This window comes from Momordica charantia (genome assembly GCF_013281855.1).
Source record: "Momordica charantia cultivar OHB3-1 chromosome 10 unlocalized genomic scaffold, Mcharantia_2.0 BLBB01000010.1, whole genome shotgun sequence".
Lineage (NCBI taxonomy): Eukaryota > Viridiplantae > Streptophyta > Magnoliopsida > Cucurbitales > Cucurbitaceae > Momordica > Momordica charantia.
In genome coordinates, this window is record NW_028275158.1 from 8782095 (window position 1) to 8798427 (window position 16333).

The 16333-nt window shown below is 37.3% G+C and overlaps 3 protein-coding genes across 3 annotated transcripts; all 3 read left to right on the top strand.

Moving 5' to 3' along the window:
* The first annotated feature begins 663 nt into the window (after positions 1–663).
* Positions 664–6199, top strand: LOC111012795 (organic cation/carnitine transporter 4). The gene is made up of 2 exons (XM_088119041.1): positions 664–1172; positions 4880–6199. Exons 1-2 carry the CDS (start codon positions 779–781, stop codon positions 6037–6039), a joined length of 1554 nt encoding a protein of 517 aa, XP_087975167.1. The 5' UTR covers positions 664–778; the 3' UTR covers positions 6040–6199.
* Positions 6200–7296: 1097 nt separating this feature from the next.
* On the top strand, positions 7297–8331 carry LOC148208492 (uncharacterized). Its single transcript, XM_088118980.1, has one exon. The coding sequence runs from the start codon at positions 7758–7760 to the stop codon at positions 8124–8126; it is 369 nt and encodes a 122-aa protein (XP_087975106.1). The 5' UTR covers positions 7297–7757; the 3' UTR covers positions 8127–8331.
* A 4576-nt stretch (positions 8332–12907) lies between these two features.
* LOC148208493 (uncharacterized) lies at positions 12908–13457 on the top strand. Its single transcript, XM_088118777.1, has 2 exons — positions 12908–13377; positions 13430–13457. The coding sequence occupies exons 1-2, from the start codon at positions 12908–12910 to the stop codon at positions 13455–13457; spliced, it is 498 nt and encodes a 165-aa protein (XP_087974903.1).
* Positions 13458–16333: the final 2876 nt, after the last annotated feature.

A 16333-nucleotide genomic window follows, 5' to 3' on the forward strand; every position in this document is an offset into this window, starting at 1 on the left:
TTTGATCCATATTTACAAAATTTTAGGATAACTCAGATCCATACAGGGTAAAAAATTTAATATAAAAGTATTGGTACATTTCTAAAAATTTATTAAGTTTTTTCTTTTTTAGACAAAAAATTATTAAGTTTAGTGTCATGATTAATAAAATGAGATAGAGAATTAAGATAATAAAAATAGATAAAACAATCCATTTTAAAATAATAATACACCAATCAAATTTAACATTTTAAAAGCACATAAATCAAAACATGTGACCAAAATTGTATTTAAATCTATTTTTAAAAAGTTTGAAATATTAAAATAACCCTTTTAAAAAGTTAAATACCAAGATAAAATAAAATAGAAAAAGTTCACGGAGAACTTCAATTTTTTTTTTATAATAAATAAATGATGATAATCATGCAAACAATGTATCTAACAAAACAACTGATAATATTATAAAACAGCACGAGTCTGAAAATTTTCAAACTCTCTGATTAGATTTCAAACAACTCATTTTATTAACAGGGAAACAAATTGAAGAAGCGAGATTCTCATGGGTGGCGATGGTGGGGCCGTTGTCTCAAAAGAGAAAGAGATCAACGGCCAGATCTCAGCCACGTCTCCAGTCCATAGCATCACGTCGCTGGAGAATCCCCCGGAAGATCTATATATAAATAGATAAAATAAATCTCCATGCGGAGTCGACACAATCTCAGTTTCATCGCTCTCAAAAAAAGAGAAAAAGAAAAAGACAAAGGGAGAAATCCGGGGAGTCTCGGGGGTTGTGTCCGACATGTCGGCTGCAGATCCCGACGATATGCGAGCGCCGCTGCTGGCCGGAAAGGGGCCGGAGACGGAGAGGATGACGGTGGACGAGATGCTGCAGAAGTACTGCGGCGAGTTCGGGCGGTGGCAGCTGCGGCACTTCGTTCTGACGAGTCTGGCCTGGGCGCTCGAGGCCTTCCACACCATGGTCATGATCTTCGCCGACCGGGAACCCGACTGGGCCTGCGTCCCCGGGTCGGGCTGCGATTCTGCGCCCACCGGGTTTTGCGGGCTCGGCCCGGACACGTGGCGGTGGAGCGACGCGGCGGGGGCGTCCACGGTGTCCGAGTGGGGATTGATTTGTGGTGATAAGTATAAGGTTGGATTGGTGCAGGCCTTGTTTTTTGCGGGCTGTATGATTGGTCAGTTTTCTTTCTCCCTCCTCTCTCTCTAAATTTTTACTTTTTTTTTTTTTTTTTCCAAAATGTTGGTTAATTCTGATTAGGAAAATAATATTGGGACAGAGGAAAATACTTTTATTTTCGTAATTTGAATCTGGACACACAACTTTCGAAATTGGAACTGAATTTTTTGTCGTTTTATTCCTCAAAAATTTTTAATTATCACTTGGGCTTCGTAACATAATCGGTGATATGGAGTGAATTATTTGACAACTCTTTATAGATAAACCTTTGTATGTATAAAAGTTTTGGAGATATTAGGGGTCGTTTGTTTCTTTCCTTGTTTATTGTTCCAATTTTATTAACAAATATATCATTCTTTTTTAACTTCTTATTTTCTATTTTTTAAAATGACATTAAAATTAATTTCTTTTATATTTTAAATTTATTCTAAAACATAAATAAAAATATTGTTTTATCATTTCTCGAAATGGATCCTTAATTTTCCAACCAATCAAATTTCAAAAATAGTTACTAAATGTAATTATTTTTTGTAAATAAAAAACAAGAAACTAAGACATTATCAAACTAAGTTTTAAAATTTTTTAATAATTTGTTAGTTACTAATTTATTGATCAAGATTTTATTTAGTATTTATTAAACACATATTTCACGTGGTCTTCAGGACTAAATTTATGATTTAACCCTATGTTAATTCACAAAATTGAATTTCTTTTTTACATAATCTAAAATTTAATATTTTCTTTTATGTAATAACTATCTCTGTGTTTGTACTTAAAAAAAAAAAAAAACAAAAAAACAAAATCTGTGTATTCCCTTTAAATATGTGGTGAAATTAATATAAGGACAAAAACCTATGTGAGCACACCCTCATCTTAAATGGGATAAAAAGAGAACTCACCAGAAGTAAAATTAAAACCATATACAGCCGGAAATTTGTTTTTGTTTTTGTTTTTTTTCTTTCTTTCTAAATATTATTGTTCATTTGTTTTAATTGAAATTTTTAGATTAATGAAAATATGTAGGTTTAGCAAGCAAACCTAATTTTGTATTCCCATTTATAAATGTGTTTCAAAATTTAATTAATTTACTTTTGGTTTTATATGAGTAGAAAACTTGTGACTTTCTTCTTCTGAAACTTTGCAACTTGCAAAAAAAAAAAAAAAAAAACAAAATAAGAAAAATTTTGAAACATACTTTCCAAAGTTATCTGAAACAGAGAAGACTAAAGTTGTTCCAATGGTCCAAAATGTCTGTCGAATTAGCGTCCAAAATTTTCTTATTTATAAAGTTTTTTAAATGGGAAAGATAAACTTGACTGTCTTCTACTTTCAATCTTTTTTATATTATTAATTTATTCTCTATTATTTGATTTTGGTTTCAACACTGTGTTTCTATAGTTTTAGAAGTATTAAGTTTAATTCTCTGTTAAATTTCACAAATTATTCTTAAATTGCTTTCTACTCTCTTGAAAACTCACTGTTTTTTTTTTCTCCTTTTTTTTTGGATTACTTTTACCTAAGTTATCACATTTAATCAAATTGCTTAATAAAAGAACATGTTTATACTTATTCTATAACTAGATAACATGTCATCTTTAAGATTTGCAAAGTTTAAAGAAACTACACAAATGAAATCAAATTAAAAAAAAAAAAAAAAGGGTCAGCATTGTTTTAGCATGTACTTTAGGTTTTCTCTGTGTTTTTCGATATTGAATCTCCACCAGGTTTATTTTTTTTAAAACAACATTATTTATTTTTACTTTTTCATAATTTTTTTTTATAAATATATTATTTCAAGTTATAAACCCTTATTTTATTTTAAAATATAAACTTAATATATTATAGATTATATAATATTGTAAAACAATCATTATACAAAATTTATAACATATATATTTTAGGTAAGTTGAAGTAAATATTTAATTGGTAACTAGTAGTTCAATTCTAACCATTTTCAAATATACTACTAAATATATTTCCTAAATATTGAAAAATGAAATTTGTTTTTTATTTTATTTTATTTTATTAAATCTCTGGTTTTAAAATGTATGTGTTTAGAATATTTAGACCCGTTTGATAATATTCTCTTTTTTTTTTATTTCTATTTCCTCTTTCTTAATAAATAAAAATATATTCTTATAATGCTAAAATAAGATTTTTATTTACGTTGGAACAAGAAACAAAATACTTTTGTTTTTATTGTTTTTAAAATTTCTATATAATTTTAAAAATGTTTCAAACATAAATGATTATCAAGCTATGAAATTTCATAGTCAAATTAGAAACAGAAAGGTTCGGAAACCCGCTTTTAGGATTTGAAGCCTTAATAACATATCAAAATGGTGTAAGAGAATTGTTAAGTATATTCCAAATCGAAAAGAGAATAAGCGCCAGAGGGTAAAAAAGGTGTTGGATTTTTGTGAATTTTTTTATTTTGGGGGGTGAGTAAAATATTCTGAAAAGTACATGGACTGAACTGCAAAAAGATGGAAGCTTGGCAGATGCGTCTGATTTCATGCTTTAGGAGCTGTCTTAACACGTGGATTTGTGGTCCACGTCACTATGATTCTTTTTTCTTTTTTCTTTTTCTTTTCTTTATAATAATTTGGTCCAACATGACAGTGATATCAAACTATATAGATATGTTTTTTAGTTCAATTATGGGTGTCACCAGTGAGGGAGGGAATAGAGATGTCTACTCCTTCCCCACGAAATTATTAGGCTGCACTGAAATTGTAGTTTTAATTTGGCTATATATAAATATGACCTTGCACAAAATAAGAAAATCTCCACCCCATTCCAGATAGGTCTCATGGAGTAAGTGACACCACTAAGTTTAAGAATCCTACCTAGATAATCAATACTGATTATGATTAAAATTTGGGCAAAACATATTTTTGGTACGATGAGTGTCTATTTAGTCTAAAATGAACAGTTTGTGAAAGGATTTTAAATGGTTCTAGCTTTGACTCTTAAATTATTTTGTGTGCTACCCAACCTATATTATTTAAATTAAATTTTTTTTTTTATAGTGATTGAATTATCTTCTTTCCTCTTCTCCTTACTATCTTCTTCCTCTCCTCCCTTTCTCCACTGAACTTTGCTGTTGTCGTCGTCTGTTGTCTACCATTAGCCTCATCCTCATCGCTCACCCGCTGTCCCTCCTCCAGTTCAATTCTGGATGAATATTCTAGATTGAGGGACGACGAGCAGCAACGAGGAGGCTGGCGGCAGTGAACAGCAACGTAAAGGTGGTTGGCAGCGAAAAGGTGGTTCATGGTTGATTGCAAAGTCCCAAAGTAAGGGAGGAGGAAGAAGATAGGAAGGAGAGAGGAAGCAGGGGAGGAAGATAATCCAATTACTATAAAATATTATTTAAATAATATATTGTCAATCGACGATCACACGTCAAGTTAGTCAACTAATAGTCACATCAAGTTAGTCAACTAACCATCCAAACTCTTTGGAATTATTTCACAAAACGTAAAAGTGTTCATTTTAGAATTTGATAGACCAAATAAACCCTTATAAATTAAAAACAAACTATATTTTTCTCAAAATAAGAGTAGTGAAGATAAGCAAACATAATCTTCTGACAATGACAGTGGAGGAGTTGAATTAATCTCTTCCATGTAGACGGTGTTTGGACAGAGAGAAAATCAAAGGAAAACTGAGAGAAAAAATGGCGTTGATTTAATTCTGCAGGTGCTGGAATTTTCGGTCATCTCTCGGATTCAAAACTAGGAAGAAAAGGGTCCCTCACAGTGGTCTGCATTCTGAACGCCATATTCGGAATCTCCACAGCATTTTCCCCCAACTACTGGATCTACACACTCCTCCGCTTCCTCACCGGATTCAGCACCGGCGGCGTCGGCCTCTGCGCCTTCGTCCTCGCCACCGAGCCCATCGGCCCCACCAAGCGCGGCATCGCCGGAATGTCCACCTTCTACTTCTTCTCCGCCGGCATCGCCCTCCTCTCCGCCATAGCCTACGCCTTCAAATCATGGCGCCATCTCTACATCGCCTCCTCTGTTCCCTCCTTCCTCTTCCTCTTCCTCGTCCTCCCCTTCATCTCCGAGTCCCCCAGATGGTTCCTCGTCCGCGGCAGAGTCACCCATGCCACCAATTTGATGTCCGCCATCGCCAAATCCAACGGCCGCCACCTCCCCGACGCCGCCATTCTCGCCCTCGACGACGACATCTCAAAACAGAGCACCCAAATCGAGGAAACCGCCCAATCCGGCTCTTTAATCGACGTAATCCGCTCACCCATCACGCGAATTCGGCTGATTCTGGCCGTGGCGATCAATTTCATGTGCGCCGTCGTGTACTACGGGTTGAGCCTGAACGTGGTGAATCTCGACACCAACATCTACCTGACCGTGGCGGTGAACGCGGTGGCGGAGATGCCGGCGTTTCTGTTCACAGCGGTGCTGCTGGACCTCTGCGGCCGGAAGCCGCTGGCGATCGGGACGATGTGGTTCAGCGGCGGGTTCTGCCTCGCCGGAAGTCTGATGAAGGGGGCCGGGAATTGGAAAATAGTGAGGATGGGGTGTGGGGTGTTGGGGATATTTGGGATGGCGGGGACTTACAATCTGCTGTATATCTACACGGCGGAGCTGTTTCCGACGGTGGTGAGGAACGCGGCGCTGGGGAGCGCGACGCAGGCGTCGCAGATGGGGGCGATATTGGCGCCGTTCGTGGTAGTGCTCGGCGGCGGGCTGCCGTTCGCGGTGTTCGCCGGGTGCGGGATTGTGGGCGGGGCGCTGGCATTTTACTTGCCGGAGACGCTGAATAAGCCGTTGTACGATACGATGGGCGGCTTGGAAGATGGGGAGCAACGGGATTGCTTATTGAGTGTCTGATCAGAACTTTGGAATTGAAATTGTGAGAGTTTTCGGAATTGGGGAATCTTTGTGGGTTTTATATGCTTCTTGTTTTTCAGGTGTTTGAAAAACAATTTTGTTGATACTCCATGGTGTCTGAAAGATTTGCTTATAAATAAGAAAAAAAAAAGTTTTGGAAGTCGGGTTGCTTTAAGAATACTTATAAACAAAAAGTAGTTATAGTGTGTTTAGTATACCTTCAAATTCCAAATTTACAAAAATAACTATTGGACACAAAACTGCAAAAGCTACTGGAAATTAGAAGACAATAAGACACTGAATGAAATAATAGAAGAGAAAAAAATGACATAACGTGGAACGACTTCTGGACAATAATTTTAAATTAGGAAAATTAAAAAGCAACAAAAAAAATATATGTATAATTTAAAATTAAGAAATATTTGAAAGATGATTATAAAAAGAAAAAAAAAAGACTGATAGATTATCACTTAAAAAAAAGTACCTAAACCAAAAGATAGGTTGAAGTCTTTGTTATTGTAGTGTGTTTAGTATAGCTTGTTTTGTTATTTTAGAGGATTCAAATTATTATTAACATGTTTGATCGTACATAAAAGCTTAAAACAAAAATTTTTAAAAGAAACATGTTGATAGAAAACTGTTTTCTTACGAAATTATTTAGAGAGATGGTTGTTGAAAAACTGATGGATAGAAAATGTTAAAAATGTCTCTATTAGGAAAAAAGAAAAAATAGCATATTTGTCTTAATTAAAAGCTTTATTATTAAAAGTATTTTAATAAAAAGTGTTTAAACTCATGGTATTCGAATCCCGCCTAAATCAAAGTGGTAAAATAATTGTTTGTTATGACTTCAGTATATTATATTTTTGAAAAAAGAAAAAAAGATTAAATATTATTATTAGTATTATTATTTTAAATAATTTGGTTCGAGACTTTTTATTTTTTATTTTTTGAGTACTGTTCGAGACTTGATATATGTACACAAGTTGTTTGTTATCACTTGAATATATTATAATTATAATTTTCAAAAATAAATTAAATATATCTACAAAATATTTACAAATATGAAATAATAACCACTCTTTGATATTAAAAGTTTCTTTTTAAAATTGCTTTCTATTGACATTAAATATAATCGCAATAACTCTTATCATTTCAAGTTCTATTATGTTTCTTATATATTTTAAATAGACTCATTAATTAAAGTGTTTAATACATCTTGAAGGACATCAAATTCATAACCTATTGGTGGAAGATTATACCGATTAGTTTGACCTCAAATTTTCAATTTAGTCTTTACTATTTAAAAAAATTAACAGACTCATTAATTTTTCAAAAAAAATCTCAATTTTTATATTTCTTTCTTTTAGTTATTAAACATTTAATCTTTTATTTATTTATTTATGTTTTTTTTTGGGATAAAATCAAACATTTAACATAAGATTGGTTCGTAGGATGCAAGTATTACATTTTTGTGTGATCAAACTTTTAATTTAATCAACCCAACATACTAGTATGAATGCGGTCGGGAGTATAAAGCTCTGAATATCTGAAAGAAATCAAAACTTGTGAGATGAAATGGCAAATAAAGGAAGGCCCACGTGGGAGGCTGTGAAATGTTACAAAGACACGTACGCACTTACTATTACCCACCATGCATCTTTATCACCTCTCTGCAAAACTCATTACTGTGAACAAATTTAGAGTTGAAGGAGAAGATGGGTAGCCGCCATATGTTCGCATGTGCTTCCATCATCTCCAAGACGAAGGCCAACGCAAATAATCCATTTCCAGCGATTGTTTATAGCTCTGCCGCCGGTGGTTTCCCATCTCTGTTCCTGCAGCACTGTTGTAATGGCAAAGCAAGTAAAGATAAGGAGGAGGAGGAGGACGGCGGCGAAAAGGGAAGTGAGAGAGCGCCGTCGACGGCGGAGGAGTTCGAGCGGGTGGCGGATGAGAAGCTGAAGGAAACGGAGGCGGCGGCGGAGGGTGGAGGCGGGAGCGTCTCTGATGAAGAAGCCCTCGGAAAGAGCCGCCTCCCTAACGACGACTTAGACCGAGGGCCTGGTTACCGGCCCTGTAGCTGAAGCATCGGAACAAAAGTAAATAAATCATAGACTTTCCTAATATATCTGGTAGATCTTTTTTTTTTTTTTGGGTTACTTTATTATATGCTTTTTCTTACCATTGCTGAATTCAAACATCGAATCTTGAGACTTTAGATGTAATTATACCTTAGTGTTGACTGTTGTAGTTCCATTCCTTAGACACATACATCAATTTTTAGATAAATGAATTGTTAGTTGGGTGTAAGTAAATGTATTGAGATATATGAATAGTGTGTGTATATATATTCAAATTTAATTTTTGTTTTTTGTAGGTGTCACTTGGGTATCATACCCAAGAAAATTGAAGCAATTAGAAAGAAAAGAGAACAATATTCTTTTATGGTATTTAATATGCTTTTATGGTATTTAGTGTTTCAGGAGAGCATCTCGGGATAGTTTTGCGAGATTTAGAGGGAATTTTAGTGAGAATCTTAGTGATGGTTTATTAATGCTTCCAATAGTTTCAATCTTATCTTCCACATAGCGCTCAACGCAATTCTGATGGGAAAGAAAAGAGAACAATATACTCTTTCCTGTATTTAGTCTCATATGAGAACAAATTTCTTCTATGGATAGTTTTGAAGATTTAGATTGAATTTCAGCAAAGGTTTATCAATGCTCCCAACAGTTTCAATCTTATCTTTCATGCATTGTTCACAAATTGTTCAATACAGTTTTGATCTTAACTTCCACCTTGGTAAAACATAGAATTAAAGGGAACATAGAATAAAAGGAATTAAAAGGAATTCAAGGTCTCGTAGGGTAACATTCTCGTTTATCGTTTTTAATTTTTTTAAGAAATCCAAGTATTTTTCAACTAACTTTGTTTTTTATTTCTCTTTTTAGAACATTCTCATGATGCGAAAAGAATATAAATATAAATGTATGGTTGGTCATATATAGCATTATGTTTAAAATTAAAATTGAAATTAAAATAGTATAAATTACAAACTTGTATATATAATTACTTTGATGACATTTATCATTTTTATAAATACAGAGTATAATTTTTGTATTTATTTTTACTTATCTCTACTATAGAGCGATTTTTGAAAAACATTTTTAGATCAAAATATCTAAATTACATAAATGTCATTTTTTAATAATCCACAATCGAATACAATTAAAATTATTAATTAATTATTTTATAACAATATTATTTCACAACAATTTGTTAGAACCGTTTCATTTATCAGAATCATAATAATGAAATTACTTGTTCATGTATTTCTTGTCAATGTATTTATGTCATCATGATTATGAAATCACTTGCCAATGTTTTTAGTTAAAAAGTTTGTTACAAAAAGGTAGAAATTATTATTATGTTACATTTGATTACTAAAATGTAACAGAAAACCATTTAAAGTTGTTAATGAAATTCAAATTCTCCAATCCTTCGAAAACTGATTCTGAGTTCATAATGGAAATGAGGAGAGGAAGAGAGGAAGGTTAGTAAAGGATTAAACGTACCAGTGTATGTGTGAGGATACACCAATAAGAGGGGGATGAAAGGCATGGAGGTGTACAATGACTGGACTATCTTCTATAAGATGGCAAAATCCTTCTTTCCTTTCATATGTAAGCTGTTTCCTTCCCCAAAGAGTTGTCATTAAATTTCCCAAATATTGATGGGAAAGAAAAATATGACAATTGTGCTCAAATCCTCCCTGGTGTATTTAATTTGTAATTATTTTATGTTTTAATCCCTTTTCTTCTCGTTTTGACTTCCCCAAATTAAGTTTGGCACTCTCTGTTTTGTTTTTATTTTCCATTTAGTGTAAGAAGTATTTATCTAGCATGGGCATATTGGTTAGATTCAATAAGAAGTAGAGATGGCAATTTATGTCAAATTGATCTCCATCCTTTAAAATTATAGTATGCGGCAAAAGATCAAACAATGCAACTTGTTTCTTAACAATGACGTTAGAAATGGTGAAAATGAGAAAATGAGAAAGTAGATTTTCGAGAAAGTAAGAATAATTAAGATTTTGCACACATGTAACATTAAATTTACAAAAATATTTTGTTTAATATATCATTGAATGTAGTAGTTCTTTATTTATTTTTAATCTGTATCTTTTTTTCTTTTTTTTTTTAGAATATTTAAGTAGTATATTTTCTTAATTCTTTAGTTTAAAAAAATATATATATATATATATACCCACCCCATGTTAGATAAATACTCCTTCATAGGGAAATAAAATCAATGAATTTGTCCTAAAACTAAATTAAATTCTCTTTTCACGATATATAAATTATGTTAAATAGTAAGTCAATAAATTAAGTAAAATATTCAAAAATTAAATTTACTTCTACTCATAAATTTAATCATATTAGAATATTTATCATGAATTTCACAAAAGTATCATTTAGGGCAAAAATCACAACATATAGTTTTTCTTTCTTTTATGTATCCCAATAACTAATGCAAATAATGAAAGATATCATTGAAATTGACCAAAAACATGGTACTATATAAGCAAGTTTTGACTTTGTAAATCCATTTATTTAATTGACATTATTCAGCATAATTATTAATTAGTAGTATATTTTCTATAAAATGTGACTCATTATTTTTATTATCAAATTATTCTCTATCAAATGTTTTTTAGTACATCAACCATTTGATGAGATGGAAATTCTAGCTTCTAACCCAGAAGAACTGTTGTATGTCAATTTTAAATAAAAGAACCGTTGTCAAATATCATTAATAAATAAATAACAATCTTTATTTTTTATTTATATTGCATCAATTTAAAATTATGTCTTTACAAAATAAATTATATGCAAAGTAAATAACAAATTTATTATATATATTAAAATTAGTGAGATTCGAAAAAACGAAATAATAATATGAATATTAAAAAAAGTATTATATAAAATAAAAACAGTTGACCAACTAAAAATGTACTACAATTACTATATAAATAAAATAAAGTACATAATTATATTTAATAACATTTCACCCAAATTAATTTGAAAACTGAGTTATTTCCATTAAAAAAAACCTGCATGGTAAGTGTTATGGAGAACAAAAACGACCCGAAACGGGACAAGGAGTTGAAGTCTGAGATCATTGATTGGGGGAGACCGGACCGTGACGTAACGGGTCGGCCCAAAGAACGACCTAATGCCGGGGCAAAGAACGAGGAAAGCGACTGGTGGATAACTAACCGGGCCGAGAGGACTCGGTCCCGACCCCTTCTTGGTCCCGACCCCTTCTTGGTCCCGACCACTTCTCGGTCCCGACCCCTGCTCGACCCACGGCCCAGCCCATGAATCTCCCGCAACTGTTATACAACGGGAATCGATAGTTGAGCTACAAGTTACGATCGGAGGGAAGCCCACTGGGCCACGAGGGGCTCGGTCTCGACCCGGTGCTCGGTCCCGACCTGGGGCTCGGTCCCAACCCGGTGCTCGGTCCCGACCCGGGGCTCGATCCCGAGCCGTGCTCGGCCCACGGCCCAGCCAACGATCCCCCATCTTCGATCGACGATTTCGTCCAGGCCCTGCAACGGTGAATTAGGGTTGGCTATGGAAAGTTCTAGAACAACTTCACGCTATAAGTAACGATCCAGCCATAGAGGTAGGGGATCTAAAAGTTGACTACATTTACCTTATTCTCTTGCTAACTTAAGCATCGGAGCCCGTGTAACTAGAGTCACACCGGTTTAGCTCGATTTGGTTTTGCAGGTACTAGTCCCGAATCAACAAGTTTGGTGGGTGCAAGGAGGAGAACCAGAGGACCGAAATCCACGCATCAACAATTGGCGCCGTCTGTGGGGACGATACAATAAAGCGAGCTTCGTCGAAGCGAAATCCCGATCTGAGGTAAAATTTCGATCTAGAGCATGTGGAGTGCAGCGGCCGACCATTCAGGCGAGGTAGGACGGAGCCCTGATCGTCGACTTGGTCCGAAAGCGACATGAATCCTGATGAGAGCCATCGGTGCTTCGAAAAGAAGAGCCTGAAAGAAGCGGCCGGTCATTTAGATGAGGCAAGACCGAGCCCTGATCGTCAACTTAATCCGACCACCCTTGACGGGGGAGAACCAGCGTCGGGCCTGAATAAAGTGACAGACCTCTCGGGAAAGGTAAGGCCGAGCCCTGGTTATCGACTTAATCTGACCACCCTTGATAGGGGAGAACCAGTGACGGGCCTGAATAAAGCGACAGACCTCTCGGGAGAGGCAAGGCCGAGCCTTGGTCATCGACTTAATTCGACCACCCTTGATAGGGGAGAACCGGCTGAAGAGGTAGAATCTGTCCCTCTGACAGCCGAAGAACGACGAGTCAACATCGGAACCAAGTTGGGGAATGAGGAAAGAGAAAGCCTTATAAACTTCCTCAGAAGCAACGTCGATGTGTTCGCATGGTCACCGGAGGACATGACGGGAATCGATCGAGGAGTTATGGTACATCGACTCAACGTCGACGAGAGCTGTAAGCCAGTGAAACAGAAGCGTCGCGCATTCAACCAAGAAAGGAACGAGATTGTAGCTGAACAGGTGAATGAGCTACTGAAAACAGGCTTCATTCGGGAAGTACATTATCCCCAGTGGATATCCAACGTAGTGCTGGTAAAGAAGCCAAACGGCAAAGGAGCTAAAACAATACCTGGGGGCAGCTCCACTCCTCTCAAAGCCGATCGTAGGTGATGAACTCTACTTATACTTAGCTATATCCAACACTGCAGTGAGTTCCGCGTTACTAAAGGAAGAAGATGGACGACAGTCTCCAATCTACTACACAAGCAAAACAATGGTAGATGCAGAGCTTAGATACCCACAAATGGAGAAGCTGGCATTGGCACTGGTCACTTCAGCTCGGAGACTACGCCCGTATTTCCAAGCTCACAAAATAATTGTCCTCACCAACTTTCACTTACGACAGATCTTGCAAAAGCCAGACACTTCTGGACGACTGGTAAAGTGGGCTGTAGAGCTCAGCGAATACGACATTCACTATAAGCCAAGAACTGTCATGAAAGGGCAAGCTGTGGCAGACTTCATACAACCTCAAGTATATAGTATCGACACACAAGTGGTTGAGAAAGAGCAACTCTGGACGCTCTACGTAGATGGGTCCTCAAATTTTCGAGGATGCGGGACAGGACTCCTACTAATCTCTCCGGATAAAGAAAGATTCGAATATGCGGTGCGATTCAGCTTTCATGCATCCAACAACGAAGCCGAGTATGAAGCTCTACTAGCAGGACTAAAAGTGGCCAGGTACGTTGGGGCAGGAACATACTGATACTTAGTGATTCACAACTGATTGTAGGTCAGGTGAAAGAGGAGTTCCAGGCTAGAGAACCGCGAATGGCGAGATACCTTTCACAGCTAAGAAACCAGCTCGACCAGTTCTCAAAATATGAGATTCGACAAATTCCACGTGCTCAAAACGTCAACGTCGATGCGTCAGCTCGACTAGCTGCAGCTTATGAAACCGACCTAGGCAGAATTGTACCGGTCGAGATTCTACCTGGGCCAAGCATAGAAGCTTAGTAGGCCATGGATATCGACGATCAAAGGCAACCAGAAGAAAACTGGAAGAGCCCTTTGATTAAATATTTGAGAGACGAGATCCTGCCTACTGAAAAGATAGAGGCCCAGTAGCTACAACGACGAGCGGCCAGATATGTGCTTAAAGACGACAATCTGTACAAAAGAGGCTACTCGTTGCCGCTTTTAAAATGTCTAACGCCCGATGAAGCCGACTACGTCATGAGAGAGGTACATGAGGGTGTTTGTGGGAGCCATGCTGGAGCACGATCCCTAAGTCACAAAATAGTTCAATAAGGGTACTACTGGCCGACCATGCTGAATGACACGAAGCAATTCACCAAAAAATGCGACAAATGCCAACGGTTTGCAACAGTATCTAGACAACCGCCAGAGCCTCTAACAAGCATAATGAGTCCTTGGCCCTTTGCTCGGTGGGGAATAGACCTTATAGGGCCTCTCCCACTAGGAAAGGGCCAGAACAAATTTGCAGTAGTGACAGTCGACTATTTTACTAAATGGGCTGAAGTCAAAGCCCTAGCGACAATTATTGAGAAAAAGGTCACCGACTTTCATCTGGAAGAACATAATTTGCCGCTTCGGAATACCCTACACCATTATCAGTGATAATGGGAAGCAGTTCGACAATGTTGCCTTTCTAGAATTTTGCAGGGAGTTGGGCATTAAGCACATCTGTTCCTCGCTAGCACATCCGCAGGCTAATGCGCAGGTTGAAGCAGTCAACAAAATCACAAAAGAACTCTGAAGACCAGATTAGAAAAGCTCAAAGGGTTGTGGGCAGAGAAACTTCCCAACGCATTATGGGCATACAGAACAACACCTTGTACTTCGACAGGAGAAACGCCATTTTCATTATCATTTAGATCTGAAGCGGTAGTGCCAGACGAAATTGGACTCCCCTCCCCAAGGGTAGAGCAGTTCACTCTACTTGACAACAACGAATCCGTAAAGCTCAACCTTGACCTATTAGAAGAACATCGATAAACAGCATGGCTACGAACGACTGAATACAAAAATCGAATAGCTCGATACTACAACTCGAAGGTCAAGAAACGTGACTTTAAAGAAGGTGATCTGGTGTTAAGAAAGATTATGCCCAATACTAAAGATTCAACTAGCGGTGCGTTCGGGCCAACATGGGAGGGCCCATACAAAGTCACTAAAGTGGTGTGAATATGCACTTATGCTTTAGAAGACCAACGGGGGAAGGCCTTACTACACCCGTGGCACGCCTGACACCTCAAAAGATACTACCACTAGTTCGACATATCTCTGGACATTTTTTCTCTATTATTTGGACCAACTAAGCTTATTGTAACTAAATCTTCGACAGGACGATCTTCCTACTAATTAAGTATTCGACATTCGACGTGATACTTGAGTTTTTATGTTCATATGCATATCTACATATTTACGACTTGAATATCTACATATCTACAACCAATCAAGAAACTCAAAATTGGGACGGACCTAGAAGCAGGTCGATAAGCTAAAAGCCAATCAGTGAAACCAGGGAAAAGAATCCCGAGGTGCTGAAAAAGGCATGCGTACAGGCTCAGCAAGGTTAAAACAGAAAACAGGCAAGCCTAACCGATCAACGAAACCCACGAGTAGAAAATCATATGGCAAAAGCCAAAATAGGTTAAAAACTCGAGGGTGTTGATTTAACTTGGGGTAAAAAACCGGCAGAAGCCAAATATGTTAGAAACCTAAGGGTACCGACTAAACTCAGGGTATAAAAGCCATTGGCAAAAGCCAAGTGGGTTAGAAACTCGAGAGTAAACCCTGAGGTATAAAACATGGGCAAAAGCCAAATAGGTTAGAAACCCAAAGGTATCGACATTAGTTCTGTTAAAGTTAGATCCCAACGCCAAAAGTAAATGGTTTAAACACATATGAGAATAAAACCAGGCTCAGGAGACTTGATTATGGTCAACGAAAATTGGAAAAAACTTCCAATTCATGAATAGTATCAACAAGTTCAAGGCACAAAACCAGTGGCAGGAACCAAGCACTAAAATCCAAAATTAGATCAAAAGCTTTTGGTAGAAGCCCTGTGCGTTAGCAACCTTCTCATTTTTAGCCACTGATATACAATGATCTTGTGGTAACGACAAGCGACAAGTACTCTCAAAACAAAGATCTTTACACAATTATTCGTCTTCTGTTTTGAGAGTGGAGGCCATTGTTATGGAGAACAAAAACGACCTGAAACGGGACAAGGAGTTGAAGTCTGAGATCATTGATTGGGGGAGACCAGACCGTGACGTAACGGGCCGGCCCAAAGAACGACCTAATGCCGGGGCAAAGAACGAGGAAAGCGACTGGTGGAGAACTAACCGGGCCGAGAGGGCTCGGTCCCGACCCCTTCTTGGTCCCGACCACTTCTCGGTCCCGACCCCTGCTCGACCCACGGCCCAGCCCATGAATCTCCTGCAACTGTTATACAACGGGAATCGATAGTTGAGCTACAGGTTACGACCGGAGGAAAGCCCACTGGGCCACGAGGGGCTCGGTCCCAACCCGGGGCTCGATCCCGAGCCGTGCTCGACCCACGACCCAGCCAATGATCCCCCATCTTCGATCGACGATTTCGCCCAGGCCTTGCAACGGTGAATTAGGGTTAGCTATGGAAAGTTCTGGAACAACTTCACGCTATAAG

Excerpts from the sequence above, each read along its gene's own strand:
- LOC111012795 (XM_088119041.1), top strand. The coding sequence starts at position 779 with ATGTCGGCTGCAGATCCCGACGATATGCGAGCGCCGCTGCTGGCCGGA. Across the intron at positions 1,173-4,879 it reads TTTTGCGGGCTGTATGATTG|GTGCTGGAATTTTCGGTCAT; the intron begins GTCAGTTTTCTT and ends TTAATTCTGCAG.
- LOC148208492 (XM_088118980.1), top strand. The coding sequence starts at position 7,758 with ATGGGTAGCCGCCATATGTTCGCATGTGCTTCCATCATCTCCAAGACG.
- LOC148208493 (XM_088118777.1), top strand. The coding sequence starts at position 12,908 with ATGGTAGATGCAGAGCTTAGATACCCACAAATGGAGAAGCTGGCATTG. Across the intron at positions 13,378-13,429 it reads GCAGGACTAAAAGTGGCCAG|GTCAGGTGAAAGAGGAGTTC; the intron begins GTACGTTGGGGC and ends AACTGATTGTAG.